The sequence below is a fragment of the Trachurus japonicus genome, chromosome 18 (assembly GCF_045865225.1).
Source record: "Trachurus japonicus isolate A0001 chromosome 18, Traja_1.0".
NCBI classification, from domain to species: Eukaryota; Metazoa; Chordata; class Actinopteri; order Carangiformes; family Carangidae; genus Trachurus; species Trachurus japonicus.
This window is the reverse complement of record NC_140924.1, coordinates 3,391,403-3,418,400: the sequence shown is the minus strand read 5'-3', so window position 1 is coordinate 3,418,400 and position 26,998 is coordinate 3,391,403. Positions and strand designations below refer to the sequence as shown.

At 42.9% G+C, this 26,998-nt stretch overlaps 1 protein-coding gene across 1 annotated transcript in view; it reads right to left on the bottom strand.

The window, feature by feature from the left end:
• nfxl1 (nuclear transcription factor, X-box binding-like 1) overlaps window positions 1–26,998 on the bottom strand; it is a 39,028-nt gene that overhangs the window by 10,680 nt on the left and 1,350 nt on the right. Inside the window, exons 2-12 of the mRNA XM_085759091.1 lie at window positions 25,620–25,814; window positions 23,482–23,591; window positions 22,426–22,556; window positions 22,200–22,244; window positions 20,236–20,369; window positions 19,961–20,122; window positions 19,225–19,322; window positions 13,647–13,761; window positions 10,825–10,949; window positions 10,582–10,704; window positions 1,675–1,765 (exon numbers count right to left, since the gene is read on the bottom strand). Coding sequence (XP_085615217.1) covers window positions 1,675–1,765; window positions 10,582–10,704; window positions 10,825–10,949; window positions 13,647–13,761; window positions 19,225–19,322; window positions 19,961–20,122; window positions 20,236–20,369; window positions 22,200–22,244; window positions 22,426–22,556; window positions 23,482–23,591; window positions 25,620–25,814 — 1,329 coding nt within the window. The remainder of the gene's footprint in view (window positions 1–1,674; window positions 1,766–10,581; window positions 10,705–10,824; window positions 10,950–13,646; window positions 13,762–19,224; window positions 19,323–19,960; window positions 20,123–20,235; window positions 20,370–22,199; window positions 22,245–22,425; window positions 22,557–23,481; window positions 23,592–25,619; window positions 25,815–26,998) is intronic.

Here is a 26,998-nt window from a genome sequence, read left to right as displayed (position 1 = left end):
GTTGAGTACTTTTTATTGTCAGAATCCAAGTCACTTCCTACCTCGTAACAAAAAAACATTACAAAATATAACACAATATAACACCAAACAAACATTAAACAAAATATCACAACAGACAATGACAAAAACAACAAGAAAATATAACAAAAGACTGTGGAGCAGATCAACGGCTCCTCACAGAGACACCACCCGTCCAGAGAGCTCGTCAGCCGGCCAACCTCCGTCCTCATCCCGGGAGAAAAGATGATCACTAATTAACTTACCCGCAGGTTTTTGAAGGTTTACCGTCGGGTAGCTACATTCTTTTTAGGAGATAAATGCTGGTCTAATTGATGAAATGTAACAACGGTTACATCAAGTTAACGTGGTTTTGAATAGAGGATTTGTGGCAAAAGCTTGTCACGTCTACGACTACTGATGACATATGTAATTGTTGAAGGGGTGTCCCAATTCGTAGGGGTTGACTTTCAACCCCTACCCCTTGTAACTCCGTTTCAAGGGGCAAGGGTTAAGGGCTAGGGCTAGGGATGGAAATTAGAATTGGGCATATATCTCCTATTGGATGGCAGCAACTGGTATTCTTCAAATCTCTGTCAAATGTCTCGGTCCAGACCTAATCGGTGATCGGTGCCAAAAACCCTGATGGTGTGAAGCCTAATTTACCGTTTTAACACAGTTCTTCCTTCATGTTTCTGCTGCTCTTTAAACTCTGCGCAGTTAAACACAATAAAGTTTGTTAAACACAATAAAGTTTTTAAATAAAGTAATGAATTTAGACGCACATGGATTCTGCTTCTTTATCGTGGCATCGATTAAGTATCGTGGAAGAATCGTGGAAATTCACCGGTGGTGTTGCTATGGACGACTGAAACTCTGTTCAAAACTGAGACTGTTCTCATGTTTTAAATAATGTGAATTCTGTTTGAATAGTCGAGTTTGTTCTGACGGCTTCGACACTGTGGCTCAACATCTGCTGCACAGCTGGACGTTCCTCGCTGCTGGAAACACTTCTCTGTGACCTGACGCCTCGTTAGTACCACGTCCACCAGAGTCACACTACACAACAACACACACACAGACACACACACACACACACACCCATTAAAATAGCAGAGGAGGCGTCGAGCAGCAGATAAAACTGAGTGTGAACTGAGTCCTGATAAAACTACACAAACACACACACAACTCACAGCTAAACACTTATAATAACAACAATAATCACACACACACTCTGTTATCTGTGTGTTGATGTGTGTGTATTTGTGCGACCTTCTCACTGTTCCCCCCCGGTAAAGGTCAGAGCAGCCAATCAGCTCGCAGACGCACAGATAAATTAACTTTAATCTATTCAGCCAATCAGCAGGCGGGACGGCCGCATAAATTATCCTTTATCGTCCAATCAGAGAACAATAGAGACAGGAAGCTATCTGTCACACACACACAGAACAACACACACACTGAACAACACACACACACACACGTCTTTGTTAAAGGGGATTAATGATGTTCGGCAGGAAGCAGAGGTCAAACACACACACAACAACACCGCTATCAGCTGGATGAAATGTCAGCGCACACACACTCGGAGTTTGACCTTTGACCTTCATCCAGCTGTGACTCCGTCGACCAATCAGAACGGATCTGACGGACGCTGATGTGACGTGACGTGGTTACCTGGGTGACAGCCGGAGGGACACTTGTGGTTGCGACAGCCGAGGGTCCGACCGCAGCTCTGGTCGCAGGGGGGGCAGTTACCGGGGCAACACTGGAGCAGAAGGGAGGGAGAGAGAGGCATGATGGGAGTTTAGAGAGTTTGAAACAGAGAATTTCTAGTATTGAGGAGAAGTGCCCTCGTCTGCGAGAAGGGGCCCTCGCAGGCGAGTGCAGAATGAATGGGAGTCAATGGGGATACATACACCCCTAAAAAGTAATTTGAATATTATTTTCAAAAGGGGGGGAGCAATAAAATGCACTTGGCAATAGTGTTGTCACGATACCAACATTTTGGTACCGGTATCGGTACCAACATGTTTTTCGATACTTTTCTATACTTTTCGGTACTTTTCCAAATAAAAAGAGAACACAAAAAATGTCATTATTGACTTTATTTTAATAGAAAATCTTAGAACTATAACATATGCATCAGGACTGAACTCTTCCTAAATTAAATCATTAGTGGTCTGTTTAAAAATGATTATCAACTGCGTTATTTGAGGTCTGAAAACACTGCATCATTTTTTGTTATTTTGACCAGTTGTAATTTTTGGGAGAAATTGTTCTCAGAAGTTTATAGAATGAAACACAAACGTTCATTTTACACAAACACACACCTATTGTTTCCCATATGCAGCGCCACAGAATCAAGACCAAGCCCCCCCCCCCCACCCCCCCATCAACGCAATATCGCTCCGTTAATTAATCTCCGCGTAGCGCTGTTCACTCACTCACTCACAGAGAGAGGGAGAGAGAGAGAGACAGAGAGAGAGACAGAGACAGAGAGCATGCCAGTGGTGATCCGCGGTAAAAACGAACTTATCAACCAGCTGTTTGCATTAATTAACGAGTCTGTGGCAGCCCGTCTCTCTCGCGCGCGGCGCGCACACACACACACAGACACACATAAACACAGGCACATGGACAGGTGGCGCTGTAACGGTAATAAAAACAGCACCTTGCTTCGTTTGTGACTCGCTCACTCGCTCGCCGCGGCTCAAATTACAATGCGGCGACTTCACGCGGCGACGTCACCGCTGCCGGCGGCGCAAAATGAAAGTACCGGTCCCATCTAAGCGCAGTATGGTACCGTTTTAAATGCGTCAGTACCCCGGTACCACTCTAGTACCGGTATACCGAACAACCCTACTTGGCAACATTTATCTCCTAGAGAGCAACAGGAGGAAAAGGTTCGCACACTGATCAAAAATGGCAATGTCCACCAGAGATTAACGGATGCAACAAAGATTTAATGGTCCATCAAACAACAAAAAAGTGCAACCATGGTGATTAAAATAAAATAAAGAAACAAAAATAAGTAAGACAAAAACGTTGTGGATGTGAAAGATACTGTATGTCTTGAAATGTTTCTCTGTATAGTCCTATATATATTAAGACAGTGGCTGTTTTCAAAGCAGCATACTACTGTACTGCCTACTACATACTGCGTTAGTATGTACTGTATACTACAGACTGAATGTGGGATTCAGTATGCTACTTAAGCAGACCGACACCGTTCGCACCGCAGTATGCAGTATACAAGTTTCCCAGAATGCATTTCGCGGCAACCGGTAGCGGTAGCTGTAAAACAGGTGAAAAGCTGTTTTATTTCCCGCTTTAGCGCTGTTATTACGTAACTTTATTAAGTTTTAATATGTTTTCATGCGAGAAAGTAACTGTTTAGATCCCAAATATACGGCCAGTTTATCCAAACGACGATTGTTTAGAAGTTTGCTCCGATGTTTTTCAGAGAAGTGAAGCTCCAGTCTGCAGAGCTGCACGGCCGGCCAACCTCCGTCGTCATCCCGGGGGAGAAAACCATTGCTAATTAACTTACCCGCAGGTTTTTAGAGGTTTACCACCGGCTGGTTAAATTATTTTTAGGAAATAAATGTTGGTCTCATTGATGAAATGTAACAATTGTGGCAGTCGTAGTTTGTTTGAATGTAAAGTGAAGCTTCCTGTGTGTATTGGACAGAAGAGCAGCGCTGCCTCGGGGCTCTGAAGCCTACGGACACAAACCACCACATTTACATCAAGAAATACATGTTTTACAATGAACTGACCAGTCTGCATTAAGTTTTATTTTATTAAACTATATAACATGGTTACCGTCCACGGCAAAGATACTTCACTACTCTAAACCGTCTTTGGTTACGGTTAGACGTCAGGGTTGCATTGCATTGTGGGATACAGTACACAATGTAGACTGGTCAGATACTGGACATATTTCCCGAATCAGTACGTACTAGCAGTATAGTATGCGGTTTCGAATACAGCCAGTTTGATTGACAGACGGAGGCTCCGCCCCCTTCATGGAGGAGTGACATCATCACAGCGTCTGACATTTCCACAGGAAGTGAAGGCATCAGACGTGACATTAACGTGAAGCAGCTGAGTCTGATAAGAGACGACAACACACACACAGACACACACACAGCTGACAGGCCGTCACTCAACCTTTACCTATCACACACACACATCATGTTTCTGTCTCTCTGTCTCACACAGGATTTTACAGTGTCAACATTTCACTCACATTCACGCCTGAAAACATTTATACTGTGAAATAAAACTGTGTTTGGCCCAGAAAGTTATGTTTATTTTGTATAATTTGTCTAAAAAGAAAAGATCCCTGTGTCTTCATATGGAGACGGGCAGATACATCGGCACAGAATGAAATGCATTTTGTGTCATACTGTCCTATCTATGACTTTATAAGACACAAACTGTTTAGTAAAGTCGATCCAAATAACTAATCTGTGTGGTTGGACGATGCTGAGAAGCTAAAACGTCTTTTTTAAGTTCAATATATTTGCATTGTCTTTATTTCCTGTTGGTTATTTATGTGTCGGTAACACCATCAGGAAGGACGGTCTAGTTTTTGATTGGTCAGTAAATGTGTCTAATCGCATATGGGACCGGCCATGAAAATAAATATTCAAACATTCATTCATGTGTGTGTGTGTGTGTGGGAACCAGGAAAATGATTGAATGTCTTCTGTCAGTCTGTGAGTGAAGACAACAACCACAGTCGTAGTAGATCGAGCGCCTTCAGCTTTGATCACGGCTCAGAGTCTCTGTGGCATCGTTTCATCCGCTCGGTGTAGAAGTCGCAACGGATTTAACGGTTCCGCTTCTCCGGCCGCACATCGAATATCAGGCTACACGTCACCGCTGACGTGCTCTCTGATCCTCTTCGTATTTTTTATTTTTTTTAAAGGTATAATGTGTAGGAATTCCCCCCGTCTAGCGGTGCGGTTGCATATCTGAATGTATTCTTGATGTTGCATTCAGGTGAAATGGGGCAGACGTCAGACAGACAACAGATGCTGCATGTAACAGGATAAACAAGCATCTGACAATATGTTGTCATGGTGATGTGGTATTGTTTTACCGTCTTTCTCTGGTGGAGTAAAATGACATCCGGTCGGTTTGCCGACGGCCGTCTGCCTGACTGCACCTGAATGCAACACCAGCGCCTCCGTCCTTCCTCACACTACACAGTGGTGACAGTTTTAACAGGCCGTTTCCGTGGTTACCTACGGTCACGATGCAACATGGCCGCCTCGGTTCGGTGCGTCGCCCACTTATGTATTTGTAACGACTTGTAACAACTCATTCTAAGGAACCAGAAAGCTTTACTTTGGATGCAGCTGTGATTCCACTTCAGTGAAATACGTATTTATGAAAGACATGTTTGATTTTTGATAATAAAAAGACAAATGAGTTACACACTGGGGCTTTAATCCATCACTTTGCAGATTAATCAATCACCTTCTAGCAGCCAGAAAAAAGAGAAATTACTCACATTTCACTTGGTTTTCTTCATTTCCCACAGATAAAAGTAACAGTAAGTAGGCATAGCCTGTTATATTTTTTCCAACAACGCAATTTTGTGTTTCTAATTTGCAGCCGCATTTAAGATAAAATTAAATTACTTCTAGTTCAATCTGTAGACAGTAAGTGTGTAAGTAAGTGTCATTCTCTCTTCTCAGCAGGATGTTAGAGGACAGATGTGTGTTAATGAGCATGTTGGTCGTTAAAATATCCACTGAATGAACTTTTACTTTGAATATGAATCAAACCAAAGTGAGGAGCCGTCACGAGACTGTTTTATTTATAAAATGCCGGAACCATAAAATAAAACAAAACGTCGACCGTCGACCCAACCACTTCCTCAATATTAAAATAAAGAGATGTTAAATTCAAAATGCAAAGTCGACCACATCTAAAACTCTGTCTGATTCTCACTACGGCCGCAGCAGTGTTACTTTTTTTTTTTTCTCGTAACATGTCTGCTTCCTGTTTTCTCCCCTGTTGCCATGGCGAATCACAATATCGGAGCTCCATTGATGATGCTTTTTACTAGTCGTCACTGTCAGGCACAAGCTCAACGTACTCAGAGTCGACTCAACGAACTCAGATCAGCTGCTCTGGAACTGAAAACTCAGAGTTTGTTGAACCTCCTTTCTGGAATAACCCCCCAGGTGTGTGTGTGTCTGTGTGTGTGTGTAGTAGGACTGGGACGATACGCTTTTCTCCCGATTCGATTCTTCTATGATTTTTTGGATGGCGATTCAATTTAAATTGCGATTCTACGATATTGCCGGTTTTCTCGATTTTTAGTCTGCATTTTGAACATTTATCTGCACACAAACACTGTAGGAGCCTAGAAATTAAAGCTATCAGTAAGCGATCCGGTGGTTTTGTCTAACTTCTTGTCAGCCGATGGAGTTAGCAGTCCCCGCCCTCGTCCCTACGTCACCACATTCAGGCGCATCCCTTGGCTGCACACACAGAGAGGACTGCCCCTTTATGCCGTTCTCTCTCCTCATTGGATAAAGGTTGTAGGACACAAGGAAAGTTTTCTCCTGGGCTCAGAGCAGAGCAGAGTGACTGACAGACCCGTGTTTCAGACCAAACACTCTATAGAAGTGATTGCTGTCGGAAGATATAACTATTTAAGACTTACTGTATTTTCCGCACTATAAGGCGCACCGGATTATAAGACGCACCTTCAATGAATGGCCTATTTTAAGACTGTTTTCCAGGGGTGCAAACTCATCAGGGGTAAAAAAGGTGACAAGATACCGACCCCCTAGGGGGGTCCGGGGGCATGGTCCCCCGGAGAAATTTTTGTAAAAACCAACTTTAAAGGTGAATTTACAGTCAATTTTAGCATGAGACTAGGGTCCAGATTTACTCAGGTTCGCACAGCTTTTGCTCGTGTTAAACCTGCACAATCTGTCTCTGTTTGGTTTTGAAACATGTGAAGGGGGTCTTCAGCCTATGCAGGTTTAGCATGAGCAAAAGCTGTGCAAAACTTGGAGAATCTGTCCCTTGATGTCCATCAGATGAACCTTGCAAACCTTGCCTTCAAACTAAATAAAATGTAATACAGACTGATTGGTTCATTGTGAAACATTTATTTATTGATGTAAATGTGTTTTCTGTACGTGGGCTATGCTCCGAGGCAGCGCTGCTCTTTCTGTCCAATAACACACATGAAGCTTAAAAATGCCATAGGCTACATAAAACATATTAAGCGGCAATATGTAGCCTATTTAAAAGATGTTCAAGCAAACGGTTCGGTTCACGGTTTTGTGGTCATGGTTTTCGGTTCGGTTTCTTATACTTTGATCGTTGGGAAAATCAATCATGTCTTGTATATTCAGGTTAAAACTGAAAGAATGAGGCAGTCTGACATCTGGGGCCGTATTCACAAAGCCTTTTATCTTACCGCTAGGAGTGCTCCTAACTCGCACTAAAAGTTTTTACGTAGGAGTTTTTTCTTAAAAGCTATTCACAAAGCCGCTGAGACCGACTCTTACTAAGGATAAATCACTAAGAGCAAACTAAGAGTCACGCCCCTGGTGACGCCCTGTTGCTATGGATTACGTCAATTCTCGTGCACGAATTCGAGGCGCTCAACACGGTGATTGGTTGTTGAGTGCCGGCGGCGCACCCCTCCCCCTCCCTCCCTCTTCCTCCTCCTCCTCCTCCTCGCCGCCGGCCGCTCCGCTCCACTTTTTTTTTTTTTTTTGCCGTCAGGTCCGACGGGGCTTTTTAGACTGCTTCGAGTCCAAACCACTGTCTCTGCTGCCGAGTTGGGCTCTGAACTTTCTGTCTTTCTCTCTGCCATCTGCATCTTTCTGCTACAGTTTTTGTCGCGTCTCACTTTCTGCAGTGTGACGCTGTGCAACTGCAACTCCTATGAGGGTCAGTGCGTCCACTCGCAAAGCAGCCGCTGGTTTTTTTTCTTCCCACATTTTAATATTAATTTTCACATTCGTTGACAGCCCTATATGGTGATCATAATAATGATGAGAAAAGAAAATGCATTACCCACATTTGTGGCCTATAGCAGGATTTGAACCCAGACTAACAATAAGTTTAGTTTACTGGGGGAGCAGCCTTATCACATGAGCTATTACTACTAACTGATGTGTGTGTCTAGCGCACCCACCAACTTTTTAAAAATATTTTTGGCTGACATCAGCATGACTGCATCGCAGCAGTCGCAGTTACCTCGGTCCGACCGTTGTGACGCCGATATTGGACAGTTCGTCACCGTCACTACTCCCGTTTTATAGCGAAAATGTTGTAGATGACCCAAAAAAAAAAAAAAAAAAAAAAAAAAAACACCGACAAAAAGGCACTTTGGGCATCAAAGGGCAAAGGGGCAGGTGCTCCAGCACCCCCCCTCTGCAGCAATTCGCAGTCCTCCATACATTTGCCTGGCTGCAGCCATTTGCGATTCTTTGTGAATAGGTCTTACTGAGTTAGGAGTCCTCACAAGGACTTTTAAGCTCTCCCAGACTTAGGAGCTACTTTTAGGCATAAAATACTTTGTGAATTACTCTTATTTTAAAAAACTAGGAGTCCTAAATTTAAGACTGACACGCCCACTTTTTTTAGGAGTTGCTCCTAAATTCGGCCCTTAGGAGCTACTTTTAACCTTAAGATTCTTTGTGAATACGGCCCCTGATACATCATTGTGACAGTCTGAGGTTAAAAGTAGGTGAGATTCTGGCTGCAAGGGAGGAGACATTGATAGTTCCAACATGTTTTAATTTACTGGGCAAAGAAAGTTATCTAACAAATGCTAAGAACAATTAGATATTCACTGAAATATATAACCTATATTTATTAATTGTGGTTCTTACAAAAAATATATCTTATAAAATATAAAAGCTAAAATGTCTCTTAAAGCTCTGCCCCTTTAATTAGTGCATACAAAATAATTTAACTTTAGCCTACTACTACTACTACTTTACAACCACATTATTTACCAGCAACATAAAGTGAAACAGAGGCAGAGGTGTCCTGCCACAGTCAGTCAACCTCCTCCTCCTCCTCCTGCTGCTGCTGAACAGGTCGCTCTGGAGCTAGTCTCGCTCGCCAGACCCTCCTCCAGAGAAGAGGGAGACACTGGAGCTAATAAATGCTAAACGCGCTAAACGCTAATTGGCCGCGATCGCGATCATCACACACACGCTGTCCCATACCATGCTCAAAAAGTCGCGTTAGTTAGTCTGTATTAAAAGTGAAGCTTCAGGTGTGTATTGCTGGACAGAAGAGGAGCGCTGCCACCACTCGTTGTCATCCAGATAAGGTGCATGCGCCTTAAAGATACAGGTGCATCGGCTCGGCTCGGCTCGGCTCGCCTCGCCGGACCCCCCCCCCCCCTCAAATTTTTTTTTATTGCGGATTTACATGAATCACACAAATGACCAATTTGGGATCCAAAACGGCGAATTTCGCCGAAAGGTGACGAGTTTGCACCCCTGTGTTTTCATATGGCGCACCGGATTATAAGGCGCATACTGTAGATGACCATTTAGTAGCCCGGGCGTTTATAAGAACCAGGCGCATATTTGCAACAGGCTACAATTTATTTTTGCAATGAGCAGCACCAGACCATCATGCAAAGAACAAGGTGGTCACCCGCTGGAACAAAACTACTCCCGACATCGTTATTGACATCAAACAATAAATACAAAGACTGTGTTACCGCGACACAGGGAGCTGATCATATCAGTGTTATGAACGATAGCGGGAGGGGGGGTCGATCGCGGTAATTTCAACACTGTACATTAGCGCATTTATCTATTTGTCTTTGTCTATTAGCAGTCCAGCGCGACCTATCCCGCTGGCGCACCTGTGTTTGTGTGTCTGTGTGTGTGTGTGCGCCTGCATGCGAGAGAGAGCGAGAGAGAGCGAGAGGAGGGGCTGACTGACAGAAGAGGTGAGAGCCGGTGATACGCTGTTAAAAAAACTTTTTTTTCTGTGCAAGGCTATGGTAAACACTTAATCGCCCGGGCGTTTAATTGAACCGGCGTTTATTTTGCCAAATGAGCTCGGACCCCGGCGGCTGTTAGAGCACAGGCGCGTATTTGCACGCGGGCGACTATTTGGTCATCTACGGTAGAATAGAAGATACTGCAGTCAAACTGGGGTTACGTTATGCATCCCCTAGATGGAGCTGAGTATGAATCAACCAATTAACCAATTGATCCATATATAAGGCGCTCCGTATAAGGCGCACTGTCGTTTTTTGAGAAAATTAAAGGCTTTTAAGTGCGCCTTATAGTGCGGAAAATACGGTATATTAACACAAACATTCACCTTACTTCTGCTTTAACATACTCCATTATAAAGCGAACTTAAACCCTTTTCAAAACCTGGACTCTCTGTATGTAAAAAAAGCGAACAAATGCACACAATATTTAAAAAAATAATCGATTTAAAAATCGTCAAAAAAGATATCGCGATATTTATGTGAATCGATTTTTTCTCCCACCCCTAGTGTGTAGGTGTGTGTGTAGGTGTGTGTGTGTGTGTAGGTGTGTGTGTGTGTCTCACCTTCCTCCTGCACTGGTGTCTCTGGCAGCTCCTCGTCCTCTGACACTTGGAGTCGCACACGTACTCTCTGTGGCACGGCATCGACTTCCTGTATTTACCACAGCGGCACTCCTTCTCCACCTCCTAACACACACACACACACACACACACACACACAGGCAGTTACAGTGTGTGTGTTACAGTGTTAGAGTGTGTGTGTTACAGCAGAGTGTGTGTGTGTGTGTATGTGTGTGTGTGACCGACCTGTCTGCAGGTGTCACAGTTGCCACGGTGACATCTCATCGAACAGGTGTGTTTCCCACAGGAGAGGCGCCGGTCGCACGTGTCGCCGCACAGCAACACTTCCTCCGTGCACGGCAACGACGACTCTACACACACACACACACACACACACACACACAAAGAGCAGAACTGATCAACCAGTGTGTGATGTGTGTGTGTGTGTGTGAAGTTATTATGGTCTGTTTGCAACTTTTAATAAATCGTTTATTCTCGTCGACGTCGTGAACGAGCTCGACGGCTTCATCTTCATGTGGGTGCGTTTTGTTTTTCCGACACACACATATGGTTTCCTGTGTGTGTGTGTGTGTGTGTGTGTGTGTGTGCGCTCTGTACGTACTGTATGTGTGTACTTCTCAGTGTGTGTGTGTGTGTGTGTGTGTGTGTAGAAAATACACTCACGCACGACTTCCTGTTTGTCTGTATTTCTCTGAATGCATGTGTGTTAATTTCCGCTCCGAACCTACTGTATGAGTGTGTGTGTGTGTGTCTGTTATCACTGTGTGTGTGTGTGTGTGTGTGTTAGGGATGGGCGATACCACACTTATGGGATTCGATACGATACCGATACTTTTTCTTGCATTTTTTCATCGATACCGATACCGATCATTTCTTACTGGCAATTTTTTTCATTCAATATATTATTAGGCTACATTTAAGACAAATACAGCATTTATACCAAATGTATTATGGTCAATACATAGCAAAACTAAAATTAAAGGGATAGTTCAACATTTTGGAGGTAAATACAAAGACTGCTTGATGAAAAACTGTCCCTGAAGGCAACGCGCATCAGTGGTTTTGCATGAATTTCCCTCTAAAACAACTCTGTGTGGTAACGTTGTGTTATTATCTCATAGCGTGGTGAATGTGCAGCTCACAACTTGTCCACCAGAGCGTTGTGGAGTTGTTGGATTGTGTATTTGATGAGTTTGATGAGGGAAACCAAGAAATCCCATAATGAGCCTCCGTAGCGTAGCTCTCAGCAGCTCACGGCTCTGCTCCGCCGTTCTAAAAATAGCTTGCACCGACAATTAAAGGTAACAAACCTATTTATTTTATTTCAATGTTTATTTAACAGGGACGATACATATTGCCACAAAGAATGAAAAATGCGATGAATAGAAGACGTCTAGCTTCAGCTAATTTGCAGTCTTTGTCCCTGGTCAGGCTAAAGAAGGATAAAAGATACTGAATACCGTTACAATAAGTGCAATAATACAAATACAGTGAATAATACAGTGAATAGATATCATGAATAAATAAACACAGCTACAAAATTTAGATTTAGAAGTTGCACAGATTGCACTACTGCTATGACTATAGGGATTATGGCAATGGGCCAATTTGACTAAATGTTGAACTACCCCTTTAAAATAAATAGGAATGAAATAAATTAAACATGAACAAAAATGTGCACATTTTCACTTTTCTTGTCGTTTTCTTGCACTTTTCTTGTCAAAAAAAAGAAAAAAAATACCAATCTTGGTAGAAAAAGGTAGGAAAAAAAGATAAATAATAATCATTATGGGTCTCTGGGTGTGTGGTCTTGAGATGCTTCAACAAGTTGCTAGTAACTTGCCGTAACTTTGTCCGCTTGTGAACAATAGCACCACACCACACTTCGCTTTTTGTCTGCTGCTATACACGAATTCGGCGAAATAACCGTTAGTCGAGCAGCCGCCATTACTGCGGTGACAGCTCCCAGTCAGGCAGCGATGGGTTCTGTGCGTGAAGCGGGCATTTGAATGCAAGCGCCAAGAAGTGGACCTTTTCTCTTCTGCGAACATGTCCAGGAAGGCTGGGAGGACATGTGCCGTCCTCGACTGCTCTAATATCAGCAAAACACAGCCCCTTACTTCAGGAGGAGTGTCCGTGTTTAGACCGTAACGTTACGTACAGCGTGTCAGCAGCAGCAGCCGCCAGCGACGCAGTCACAGCTGACCTGTACAACCTGGCTACTCTCCCTTCTCACCGTTACCTTCACATCGTGTGGACGGTCTGTGAATGTCTCACTGATCCCTTCAATATGATGTGATCATGGTCGTCTAAAAGCCGGTGTGAAATATGTCCGACCCATCCAGAGCTCAGGTAATTTTGACCATAAATCGGAGACCTGTCCTGTAATTGACGTTTTTTCTGATCATCGGAGGCCAGCTGGTCAATAAAATATTATTGAATATCTAAAACAAAGCAAAAGTTGTTGTTGTTTTTATTCATGTAGCCTGTCCACGTGATTAAGTATCCCGCTGCTGGCTTGCTATCGTCAGCACGCATAACGTACCGGTAGCCTATGTTATATTGTTTATGATACAGTCTCTTATCTCCCTGTTACTCTAATCTTTCCTGCTAATCGCTCAAACAAATGATTAATTCCTAAATTAATATTGGTATTCATGTAAGATACCTTAATCAGTTACTGGGGGGCACTAAACATCACAAATGCAGCCTATTTATGATGCTGTCATAGAGAATCAGTTTACTATGACTGACACATGTCACCGCAGCAATGGCGCCGCCGCAAGATGGCGGCATACACAAATCGCTCACCGAATTCGTGTATACTGTATCTGTCGCTTCTTTTGCTGCTCATCCGGTTCATAGTAACTGAAGTAAGCTCTAAAACAGCTGAAAGTTACACACGCACCCCCAATTCTTATTGTGTTAGTATCGAGTATTTGTTTAAGGAAATCGATGCCAAATGAGTAGCGTGTGAGTGTCGATATATCGATCCCTAGTGTGTGTGTGTGTGTGTGTGAGTGTGTAAATGTGTGTGTGTGACTCACTGGTCTTGCCGCAGGGACACGTCCTGCTGACGGAGCGGGGACACGGAGGACACGCGCCGTCGTGACACGCAACCTCACAGGTGTGATTCCCACAGGAGAGGGCGGCGCCACACACCTGGAACACACACACACACACATTTACCCACAATCCTCTGGGAGACAGCAGCAGCAGCAGCAGCAGAACTGACAGAGTGGATGTTACAAATATCACAGTATCTGACAGTATTAGTTGCTTTAATACAGATGTTTTATGATGCAAACTCATATTTTATGGCTTATTTTAGTCTTTTTTTTAATATATACTTTTTTTCCCCCCCTGTACTTTCTTTTATTCTTTTTTCTTCTGAATTTGCCCTTAAAATTTGAAAAAGTGCAAGTAGATCCTTCATCTCTTCATCTTGTGCTCCTGAACCTTTAAGTTAGAGGGTCAACAGGTTAGTCTGGAGGGTTGTATATTTAATGTTTCCATATTTATTTCATATATTTTGGATTTTTAAAAAATTGTATGTTTTTATGTTGTTGTTATTTTTTTCTAACTGTTAAATGTTTTGTTTTTATATAAAGCACATTGGAGTGAAATACACTGTATAACGGAAGCTGCCTTTCCTTTAGTTTAGTACAACACTGTAGAATCAAACAGAAACACAAACCGTTTTCTCTCCCTCTCTTCTGCATCTTTAACATTTATTTTCACCATTTTTTATTCTCTTATTTATTGTGAATATTTTGATATGGTTTTGTGTGGCTGCAGCAGAAATGCACCGTGGTTTTTCTCTCCATCTTTCTGTGTTTTATTGTGTTTCATACTGTTTTGAACTAAGTGTGTTTGGAAGACAATTTGGAAGATGAGCTGTAACAGTTTAGTGTTTTGCAGGTGGTGGACGAGTAACTGAACCGTAGAGACTGTGTCACTGACGCGTGTAGTAGTCCAGTCATTTTATGAGAAAAGGTTAAACAAATTGCAACAGAAGCAAACTCAACTGGTTTTGTATCCTCAGCATGTCCTGAGTGAGGGAAAAAAAGCCCCGAAGAATCCCATTAGGGGAAAGTTTCGAAAAACACCCAAACATATCCCATTCATACGCATATAAAACATTTTTTTCACATGAATAGGGTAAAAATTTTAACCTTTAGATATCTCCATGAAAATTACTGAATTGATTACTTACATTAAGACAAACAAAAAATGTATTACAAGTTTTTTGAAATTCTTTGTTAACTCATTGAGTGCCGCGCTCCTTTCCAAAGTTTTAGTCAAGTGTACCGGCAAATTAGACCATATTTGACTTTTTATTTTAGAGCCATAGTGTATTCTATATTATAGCCACCAACACATACTGTGGCTCATTTGAAAGGTTTAACTTTATCCTTCAAATGGCCACAAACCGTTTGTTTCTACGTGCCTCCGTTCCTGAGAAAAGTCAAGCTAAACATGGCTGGGTTTCACCAAAATCCCTCCTTTTTTTCTAGAAAAGGAGATAGAGCGTCTTTTATGAAAGGTGCTCTGTTTGTGCCTGTCGCTCTTCTCACACTCGCATTTCTGGATCAAAGGGCTCGTATAAGATAAATATACACAACAATGGTTGTTCTATTCACAAAACCACCATCGGGGGCGGGGGGGGCGCCACTAAACAACAATAACACAGACGCACCGTGCCGTGTCACAGCCTCTCGCCGCGGAACGTGAGGCTCTGCCGGCCACAGCGGCTCGCGAACACCGGTCCCGCCGGTGGTCACGGTCCTTCTGTGGTACGGGTCGGTGGTGCCGGTCTGCTTTGGTCCAGAGACCATCAGATTTTACCGCGGGAGGACTTTGGGGAGGACACGGTGTTGCTCCAGATGAAGACCGGGCGGGACAGTGGGCTGAGAGCTTCCTGGTTCAGCTCCCAGCTGCTGCAGCCTCGCGGGTGAGAGCGGAGCAGCTGCGGCGCAGCTGCGCTGCATCTGCATGCAGAACTCCGTTTGCAGAAGCTGAGTTATGATAAAAACTTCCAGATCATGAGCTGTCATGTGACTTTGATCGTCATCTATTTCAGTTCTCCTCGTCGTAGAGTCCCCAAATTTACATATAATGTGTATTAAAGTGTCTATTTTCATAATTTAAAAAAAAAGCAAAAAACGAAAAATTTCGTTTTTGGCACTCAACGCATGGGAACGAAAAACGAGAAATTACGTGGTTGGCACTCAATGAGTTAACATGAGCAAATTTGCATAAATCTGCATAAATTTGCATAAATTGCACCTTTTTGACGGCACATGTATATATGAAGTTGCTGTGGTGGTACCGGCATGAAAATTGTAATGAGTTGACTCCATCGGTCAACCGACAAGTTGACCACTTTAAATTGCAAGATGACTGTAAAATCCCCTGATCGCGCAGGCCCGTAGCCAGCCTTGTGGAGGGGGGGGTTCTTTTTTCCCAAAAAGTGGACTCCCCCCACCCCCCCCCCCCAAAAAAAGTAAATAAATAATAATAATAAAGGCACACACTTCTTTTTTTCCCCATTATAACTTCACTTTGACATCACATGTTTCTCTTCCTCCACTATCCTTTACTGTTGCTCTCATTTACAACACAATTTCACCATGTAATTCATTTTTTATATATATATATATATATATATAAAAAAGGCTTAGCTTTTTCATAACAATAATCATAATAATGTTTAATGTAGTTAAATGTATCTCTCTCACACACATGCACACACACACACACACACACACACACACACACACACACACACACACACACACACACACACACACACACACAGACACACACAGACACACACACACACATAGGTACCTGCAAACTGGAAATGATGATAAAGTAAACCCCTGTAGGGGGGGTCTGGGGGGATCCTCCCCCCAGAAAGTTTTTATGATTTTAAGAGGTAAATGAAGCATTCTGGTGTACTCTGAGAAGAATATAATGGGAAGACAACATTCGCTTCAGATAAAAAAAAAAAAAAAACACATTTGGTAGGCTACTGACTGAGGTTTCTATCTTTGTAATGGCAAGAATGGCTGGACTGTATGACACTGGTCTAGGGGGGAGCTGTGGCTGGTGAGAAAAAAACCAAAAACAAAACTTTTTTTTTTTCAATCTTTTGACCTGGACCAGCCTTTCAAGGCCAGTTTCCTCTGCTTCACCATGAGCCTCTTTAAGACCACACCACCACCACTTCTGCCCTGTTCTCATCTGTATGATGGCTGTAGCTACTGTCACATATTAATAAATGAAAGGAGGCTCCCATTCAGGTTGCAGGTATAACACACGCACACATGCACACACAGTAACGCACGCACGCACACACACAGTCCGAAAATATGTAGAAATTAATTACGGTAGGTCAGGTCGCGCTCCTCTCTCTCTCTCTCTCTCTCTCTCTCTCTCTCTCTCTCTCTCTCTCTCTCTCTCTCTCTCTCTCTCTCTCTCTCTCTCTCTCTCTCTCTCTCTCTCTCTCTCTCTCTCTCTCTCTCTCTCTCTCTCTCTCTCTCTCTCTCTCTCTCTCTCTCTCTCTCTCTCTCCCCCTACTGCGCTATGATTGGCTAGAACTCACAGGCTTTGGGCTGTTTGCTTCAGCAGCAGTCCAGTCAACACGGGGACACACATCCCACACCAATCAGAGAGTTATTAGAGAGCCTTTGTGTGTGTGTGTGTGGGGGGGGGGGGGCCCGATCCCCCTTGGCTACGGGCCAGTCGCACCAACTGAAATACGCTGCTATGGCCGGGTTTTGGTTGATTTTTCAAGACAGCCACATCCTTAGTAGAGCAGGTATGACATGAGCCAACAGTGCATAATCCAATTACGTCTGGCTAATTTGCATACATACAGCACCTGATCTAAACATTGGGTAGAGCAGGTGAAAATGTCTTGTTCAATCTTGTTAACATATAATATGTTAACAAGATTGAACAAGACATTTTTTAACTGTAATATGATATTACAGTTAAAAACCTTAAGGAATGGAACCAATTTAGGCCCATGAGCATTAATAGAGACGGAGCATGTCATACCTGCTCTACTAAGGATGTGGCTGTCTTGAAAAATTGCAGTCATCTTGAAATTTAAAGTGGTCAACTTGTCGGTTGACATGCTGAGGACATGCCACGTCAGGACATGCTGAGGATACAAAACCAGTTGAGTTTGCTTCTGTTGCAATTTGTTTAACGTTGACCCCTTTTTTGACCTAAAATGACTGGACTAGTTCAGTCATTTTATGAGAAAAGGTTGAACAAATTGCAACAGAAGCAAACTCAACTGGTTTTGTATCCTCAGCATGTCCTGAGTGTGGGAAAAAAAGCCCCGAAGAATCCCATTAGGGGAAAGTTTAGAAAAACACCCAAACATATCCCATTTATACGCATATACATTTTTTTTTTCACGTGAATAGGGTAAAATTTTTAACCTTTAGATATCTCCATGAAAATTACTGAGTTGATTACTTACATTAAGACAAACAAAAAATGTATTACAAGTTTTTTGAAATTCTTTGTTAACATGAGCAAATTTGCATAAATCTGCATAAATTTGCATAAATTGCACCGTTTTGACGGCACATGTATATATGAAGTTGCTGTGGTGGTACCGGCATGAAAATTGTAATGAGTTGACTCCATCGGTCAACCGACAAGTTGACCACTTTAAATTTCAAGATGACTGCAATTTTTCAAGACAGCCACATCCTTAGTAGAGCAGGTATGACATGCTCCGTCTCTATTAATGCTCATGGGTAGTCTTTGGTTCCATTCCTTAAGGTTTTTAACTGTAATATCATATTACAGTTAAAAAATGTCTTGTTCAATCTTGTTAACATATTATATGTTAACAAGATTGAACAAGACATTTTCACCTGCTCTACTCAATGTTTAGATCAGGTGCTGTATGTATGCAAATTAGCCAGACGTAATTGGATTATGCACTGTTGGCTCATGTCATACCTGCTCTACTAAGGATGTGGCTGTCTTGAAAAATTGCAGTCATCTTGAAATTTAAAGTGGTCAACTTGTCGGTTGACCGATGGAGTCAACTCATTCCAATTTTCATGCCGGTACCACCACAGCAACTTCATATATACATGTGCCGTCAAAACGGTGCAATTTATGCAAATTTATGCAGATTTATGCAAATTTGCTCATGTTAACAAAGAATTTCAAAAAACTTGTAATGCATTTTTTGTTTGTCTTAATGTAAGTAATCAACTCAGTAATTTTCATGGAGATATCTAAAGGTTAAAAATTTTACCCTATTCACGTGAAAAAAAAAATGTATATGCGTATAAATGGGATATGTTTGGGTGTTTTTCTAAACTTTCCCCTAATGGGATTCTTCTGGGCTTTTTTTCCCTCACTCAGGACATGCTGAGGATACAAAACCAGTTGAGTTTGCTTCTGTTGCAATTTGTTTAACGTTGACCCCTTTTTTGGCCTAAAATGACTGGACTATAGTGTTGAAGCAAAGAAAAGTGACTGACGGTTTCTGTTTTACAGCCTGAGTGAAGAGTTTTGACCGTGTTTTGACAAAACGTTAACCCTGTAAGACTGCAGTGTTGTTGTTGTTGTTGTTGTTATTACCTGCTGACAGTTCCAGCGGGGGCTGGCACACGGTCTCTCTGCCGACTCTCGGCCACACACACACTTCTGAACGCTGACTCTGGGACAGGGGGCGCACTCTGACACACACACACACACACAATTAGAGATAGAAAAACTACAATATTACTAACATATAATAATGTAGCGATGTCGTGATTACTTGTTTTCACAATTAATTGATCGTAAACATTCCTAAATACTGTCACTCTCCTAAAAAGATGATGTTAGAACCGTATCGGCAGATGTGGCGCCAAAATAAAGGTAAATGCTCAGATACCGGTCCATTTAACTAAAGTAACACTGAATTGGTGGGAATTTTTTTTTTTTTTTATTGTGATTTTCATGGTTCACATGTTCATTTACATATCACTTCACCAATCTCATCCATTCATCTGTAAATTACATCTGAATAGCTCAGTAATACATCCACAATTCCATTAACAATATAGATAGGGATGATTGGTCCTCTCCGGTGGGAATTTAAATGATTAAAATAAACATTAACATTTGGTATCGATGACAATTAATGACTTAAATATTTCAAACACTTAATAACTGCTCCTATATTAAGAGATTAGTAATGTCATTATTATATTTTGACCATATTTGACTTTACACATTCATAGTGTTGTGAAATGTATTGATGCATAATAATCGTGGTTATTTCTCTGACAATAATCGTACCTAGAACATCTGTAATCGTGACATCTTTTACCTGTGTGACAGGGCTGAGTGCAGGTGTGCTGTTGGCACGGCAACAGGCGGCCACACTGCTGCTGACAGGACCAGGTCTTGTTGCTACAGCGACGGGGGAGGGGCTTAGCTTTGCGGCAGAGACACGACACCGACACCATCTTTGGACAGGGAGGACACGGACCTGAAACACACACACAGAGTCATGATGATGATTACCCACAATGCTGCTGTTCTATATGTGTGTGTGTGTGTGTGTGTGTGTGTGTGTGTGTGTGTGTGTGTGTGTGTGGTTACCGGGGTGACAGAGCAGCAGACAGGTGTGGCCACAGCTGGGCTTCAGCTCCCTCTGACACACGGAGCCACAGGAGTGAGGAACCAGCCAGGGGTCGGCCGGAGGGTCCTGCAGCTTCCCACAGTAGCAGGTGTACCTGAACACAACACACACACACACACACACTGAGGCAGCCGGTTGATGTGGAGTGTGGAGCCCCCTGCTGGACACACACACACACACACACTCCAGACACATGAAGGTCTGTAGATGCTTTTAGTTCCTAGAAGTTTCTTTTCAGGAACTAAAAGTTTCCTGTGAGATTTATTACTGAAGTAAAAAATGTTGAACTGTCCCTTTAAAGTTACACACAGGTCGACAAGAACAAAGGTTTCAAATCTCTTCTCAGATCTGAAACACACATTATTTTGATAATGATGATGAGTGGTGAATATCAACGATCTAGAAACAGTGTTGGGCAAATTACTCTGGTAGTTACTGATTATTCTGATTACCTTATTCCAGAAGTGTTTAGACACGTTATTAGTTACATTATTAGTTAAAAATAAATAATAAAAAAGATGATAGGGCTGCCCCCAAATATTCGACCAAGCATTAGTTAAAAAACAAAACATTTGGAGCCGTGTCTTGTCAAAACTAAGTCAAAATCAATATGACTGAGCTGTATATGAAAGGCTACAGGGCTTTTAATTTGAAGGGCCAGATACAGGAAGTCGGGACACTCCCTCGCGGTCAGTTTTTGTTTGTTTCTTTTACACGGCACGGCAGGTCTCTGTTCTTTTCTCTCTTTTTTTTCTGTCAAAAGCAATTTTTTGCTGTTCCAGACGTGTGAAAGCTCTTTTTTTTCCACATTTTTATTCATATTTATGGTTGAAAACAATCAAACTAGTGGCTGCAGCTTGGGTTGAATCTAACACCAGATGAAACTTTGTGAGTCCTCGTCCAATCAGAGAGGATCAGTTCACAGGCCACACCCCCACAGTTCATGAACCTTTCAGAACAGGGTTAAAGGGGAAACTGTTCAACCCTGAGACTAAAGTTTTGGTCCTGGCTCTTGTGGTGGAAACCAGTGTTGTTTTTGGCAGGCATTTTAGATTTAGTCTTAGTCTTTTTGACGAAAATACTTATTAGTTTTAGTCAATTTTAGTCATTCCTATATGTGATAGTTTTAGTCTAGTTTTAGTCGACGAAAACTCAACAAGGTTTTCGTCTAGTTTTAGTCAGTTTCAGTAAAAAAAAAAAAAAAAGTCTTTCAACAAATGAATTCAATAAAGGAATGGTTTTACACATAATGTTTCCACCCAATGCCAAATACTTTATGGTCTAAGGATTATCCATTAGTGACGGCAGGTGTGTTGAGCAGAATGTGCGCTGCATGCCAGGTGGTGGACGTGACCACACAAGGATGCAGCAGCGTTGCAGACACTTGTTGATTTTAATGGACAGATTACACTCACAATAAGCAGAAATGTCATGCATTTGAACGTCTGACCACCCGTCAGCGCTGCGGAGCGGCTGCACCGCACTGACCGAGGTCACCAGAGCAGCGGATCACTGCCTGCTGCTCTCTGCCGCTCTAATCACAAGCACCGGGCGCACCACGGGCCCGCGGCTCGTCTCAGCAGCGTTGTTCTGTTGTTGACGGAGCCGTTGCTAAATCGTGTGCAGCTAGTAATGACAATCCATAATATGGAATTTAGAGGCGATCACAGCCCGACCACTAACATTTACGTCCGTTCTCGTCTCGTCAACGAAAACTCACAAACGTCTCGTCATGTTTTCGTCATCAGAGAGCCATGTTCGTCTCGTCACCGTCTCGTTATCGTCATGAAAAAAAGGTGCGTCAACGAAAATATTTCGTCATCGTCATCGTTAACGAAAACAACACTGTGTGGAAACGCTGCTGCTTAGTGGATGAGCTGTGATGATGTGTTCAGGGGAAATCAGACGTCACAGACACTCGTACCTGTTGGGCGTCGCGCTGGGGGGATACTCCGCACGACACTTGGGACTGAGGACAGAGAGGAGAGACAGATCAGAGACAAGACTGGATAGATAGATAGATAGATAGATAGATAGATAGATAGATAGATAGATAGATAGATAGATAGATAGATAGATAGATAGATAGATAGATAGATAGATAGATAGATAGATAGATAGATAGATAGATAGATAGAGCGATGCCTCACCAGGGCCAGGGATGCTGCTTCTGACCGAAGTCTTCGTCGGTTACCGAGGAGACGAGGAAGACGGAGTCTCTGGCCCACTTCTGGATGCAGGGCAGGTGGAAGAGGGAGAAACAGCTGGAGCAGCTCCACACCTGGATAGACACACACACACACACACACACACACACACACACACACACACACACAGACAGAGGATGAGGATGAGTCCAGATGTTGAGTCTCCAACATCAAATCTGCCCGTGATATGTTACATGTTATCTGGTGTTGTCTATTTGTGTATGTGTTTGAATGTGTGTTTTTTGCTTCTGCAACGAGAGGCTTATCACATCTACGCTTGAAATACTCTGTCGCCTAATGGTTTAAACGAAGAGTTTGACATTAAAGGGTTTTTGATAGTTATTCTCTGGTAACATTTCGATTGCTGTAACTGTTCTTCTAATAATGTTGAAATAGTTTTTTATAAAATATATTTTTTTTCTATATCTTTCTACATATTTTTCTATTGATTCTTCTCTATATTAGTGTATATATATTTTTTGTATCTCTTGTTACTGATCGCCTCGTGTTTAGTATCTGATAATATTTTGGGTTATGTGTATATGTGGGTCCCATCTTGTTATGTGCTTTGTAATCGCTCAGATTTTTGATGTACACAATCCATGAGATGTTTTTGGATGTTTTAATTGTTTCTACTTTAAACTGTGACCTGTATATGGATTGTTATGGACGTGTAAACATGTGTTGATGTAACGACTGTGATTATGTTGGCAGGGCAACAGGTGACATTAATTATTGGCAACCTCCCCCTATGTATGTGCCCCACCCCCCTACACATCAGAGGACCTGATGAAGACCCAGGTGGTCCAAACGTCGTCCTAATAATACATTTTTGGGAGCTCGATTATAGCAGTTGTTTTCCCTGTTTGGGACAAATAAAGACACTTTGACTTTGACTCTGTAGAACATCTGTCTAGTCCAGATGTTGAGTCTCTAACATCTGTGAACATCTGTCTGTGTCTGTGTCTGTGTCGGTGCCTCGGCGGCGTGTCGTCTCACCGGCTGCGTCCTCTTGACGGAGCCGATGCAGATGAGGCAGGTCAGAGCTCCGGACTGGAACAGGTCGCTGACGTACTGACCGGTTCGAACCAGACCGGTGACGTCACCACCTGCACACAGAAACACACACACAGAAACACACAGAAACACACAGAAACACACACAGAAACACAGAAACACACACACACACGTTTATAAATAACTATTACACTATTTACATGTGTCTGGTTTAGTGATGAAGTTCCACATATCCACCTTTTTCCGAACGTCAAAAACGTAGCCTGTTTAGCCTGTTTTGCTCTTCCGGAGGAATGTTATGTTTACGTTTCCATGGTTTCGGTAGTCGAGGTAAATGCATGGATTTTTTTTTTTTTTTCCCCCAATGAAAATATGTAAAACGCATCTGGATCATCACAGCAGCTTTTAACAGTGGATATCACACAAATTGACATCCGTGTTAAAAGCCAGAGTTAATAGATCCATGATGCGTTCACCGCAACTATGACAACGACTGAAAACCATGGAAACGTAAACGTACAATTCCACCAAACCAGCGGACATTTGAGGTTTCACAGTCGGGCGTACGGTGTCACATAAAAACAGGTCGATGTGAAGGTTTCCCGCCGAGCAGTCTGTTGTGTGACACCGAGCACGCGTACGCGGAGTCCGCGCGGTCGGAAGTATTGAGTTTTTGCGCGGACGGGTCTGGTGGAGTCATGTGGGGGCCTTCACCCATCTCTTTCTCTTTCTTTCTTTCTCTCTTCTCTCTTTCTTCTCTCTCTTTCTGTCTGTCTTTCTCTCTTCTCTTTCTTTCTTTCTCTCCTCTCTTTCTGTCTTTCTTTCTCTCTCCTCTCGTTCTTTCTCTCTTCTCTTTCTTTCTCTCTTCTCTCTCTTTCTGTCTGTCTGTCTTTCTCTCTCCTCTCGTTCTTTCTCTCTTCTCTCTTTCTCTCTCCTCTCGTTCTTTCTCTCTTCTCTCTCGTTCTTTCTCTCTTCTCTCTCGTTCTTTCTCTCTTCTCTCTCTTTCTTTCTTCTCTTTCTTTCTTTCTTTCTTTCTTTCTCTCTTCTTTCTTTCTCTCTTCTCTCTTTCTGTCTTTCTTTCTCTCTCCTCTCGTTCTTTCTCTCTTCTCTTTCTCTTTCTTTCTCTCTTCTCTTTCTTTCTTTCTCTCTTCTTCTTTCTTTCTCTGTTCTCTTTCTTCCTTTCTCTCTTCTTCTCTCTTTCTCTGTTCTCTCTTTCTCTCTTCTCTCTCTTTTCTTTCTTTCTCTCTCTTTCTGTATTTCTTTCTCTCTTCTCTCTCTTTCTTTCTATCTTCTCTCTCATCTCTCTCTTTCTGTTCCATCTCTTTCTCTCCTCTTTCATTCTTTCTCTCTCCTTATTTCTTTCTCTCTTCTATTTTTCTTTCTTTCCTTCAATCTTCTCTCTCTTTCTTTCTCCCTCACCCATCTCTTCATCTCTCTCTTTCTTTCTATCTTCTCTCTCTTTCTTTCTCCCTCACCCATCTCTTCATCTTCTTTTTCTTTCTTCCTCTCTTCTCTCTCTCTCTTTCTTTCTTTCTCTCCTTATTTCTTCCTCTCTTCTCTCTCTTTCTTTCTTTGTTCTTTTTTCCTTCCATCTTCTCTCTCTTTCTTTCTCCCTCACCCATCTCTTCATCTCTTTCTTTCTTTCTCTCTCTCTTTCTTTCTTTCTCTCCTTATTTCTTCCTCTCTTCTCTTTCTTTCTTATTTTTTCTTTCCTTCCATCTTCTCTCTCTTTCTTTCCCCCTCACCCATCTCTTCATCTTTTTTTCTGTCTCTCTTTCTGTCTATCTTCTCTCTCTTTCTCTTTTATCTTCCTTTCTTTCTTCCTCTCTGATCCATCTCTCCCTCTCTCTCTCCTCTCTGACCCGTGTCTCCCTCTCCCTCTCTTTCTCTCTCTCTCTCTCTGATCAGTTCATTGAGATCAGTTGTTTTCGTCCTAAGGGGGCGGGCCAGCGTTGTTAGGGGGCGGGGCCAGCGTTGTTAGGGGCGGGGCCAGCGTTGTTAGGGGCGGGGCCCGCGTTGTTAGGGGGCGGGGCCAGTGTTGTTAGGGGGCGGAGCCAGCGTTGTTAGGGGGCGGAGCCAGCGTTGTTAGGGGGCGGAGCCAGCAGCGTTGCGTTTCTCACCCGTCTGGTCGGTGTAGGTGGTGAAGGTCGACGCCAGGATCTTCCCTCTCTTCCCGTTCCTCTGGTCGACGTCGACGTCTTCGTCATCGTCGTCTTCGTCGGAGGAGGAGGAGCTGAGGCGGCTCTCGGCCAATCGCTGAGCGGCGGCCTGGTTGGACTTCCTGATCTCCTCGAACTTGGACTGGACCGACGCACCTGAGGGAGAGAGGGAGGGAGGGACAGTTTGGTCACTTGACATTTAAAAAGTAATTACTTATAGTTACTCATTACTTTCCTCAAAAAGTAACTGAGTTACTACATATTAAAAGTAACTTATAACCAGGAAAAGTGCTGTGAGTCGGTCCAGATGAACAGCTTTTTTTTGCGACTGGTCAATAAATATGTGTATATAATAGGGGTGTCACGATTCTCCAAATCCTCGATTCGATTTGATTTTCGATTTTTTTTTTCTTTTTCTTACAGCACAGACGCCTATGCTATTTTCAGACTAGTCTAGTCTACGATCATTGGTTTTATTCATCACATTTTGTACAGTAAATCTTATTTCAAAAGATGGGATACATATAAGTGATGCAATTTCCATAATGTATCACATTAGGCACTAATGGTCACATTTAAATAATTTCTTTACAATATAAAGGTAACATGCCCCCAAAAATCATGATCCAGGGGCCAAAATTGCCCCCAAGGGTTTGAAACAAATATATTTATATCTGTACATTATCATAATTTTATTTTCATTAATTTACCGTTGTGTCTCATTATTCTCCTGATGTCGGCTTAATGTAATGTAAACGAGATTGCGCTGATACGCGAGAGTCATGTGACAGCGGGGCAGAGCTGCAGCTGCAGCTGCTGTGCTGCGATGGACCTGATCAGACTGGTGGTGGTCCACATTGAATCAGTCCCGGATCCTCCACCCCCCGATCGTCGATCCTCTCTTTGACTTCGATGCTCGAGATCGTGACGTAATTTCGATCGATTTCGATAAAAAATCGAAATCGTGACACCCCTAGTATATAACGTCCGTCATTTTAAGGTGTCGCTCTAACAGGTGTATTATTATTTTGTGACGGGACTTCTTGAGTCAAGTAATGGCAGGTTTTGTTGTCAGTAACAGTAAAGGGCCTTTCACACCGAACGCGGCAGGCGACGGAAGGCGGCAGCAAACCCATTCATTGTGTATGTGCTACCGCGGCGCACCGGCGAACGGCTCTGCGCCGAGCTGAGCGGCACGCGAGGTGGGCGCATGCCGCGGCGGCGCGCTGCGCCCGAATTAAAAAATGTTTAATCCGGGCGCAGCGCGCTGTGACGACATCTCGGCGCGTCCAATAGGAGAGGATGTAGTGGAGTCTGAAAAAAAATCAGCCGCTTGCAGA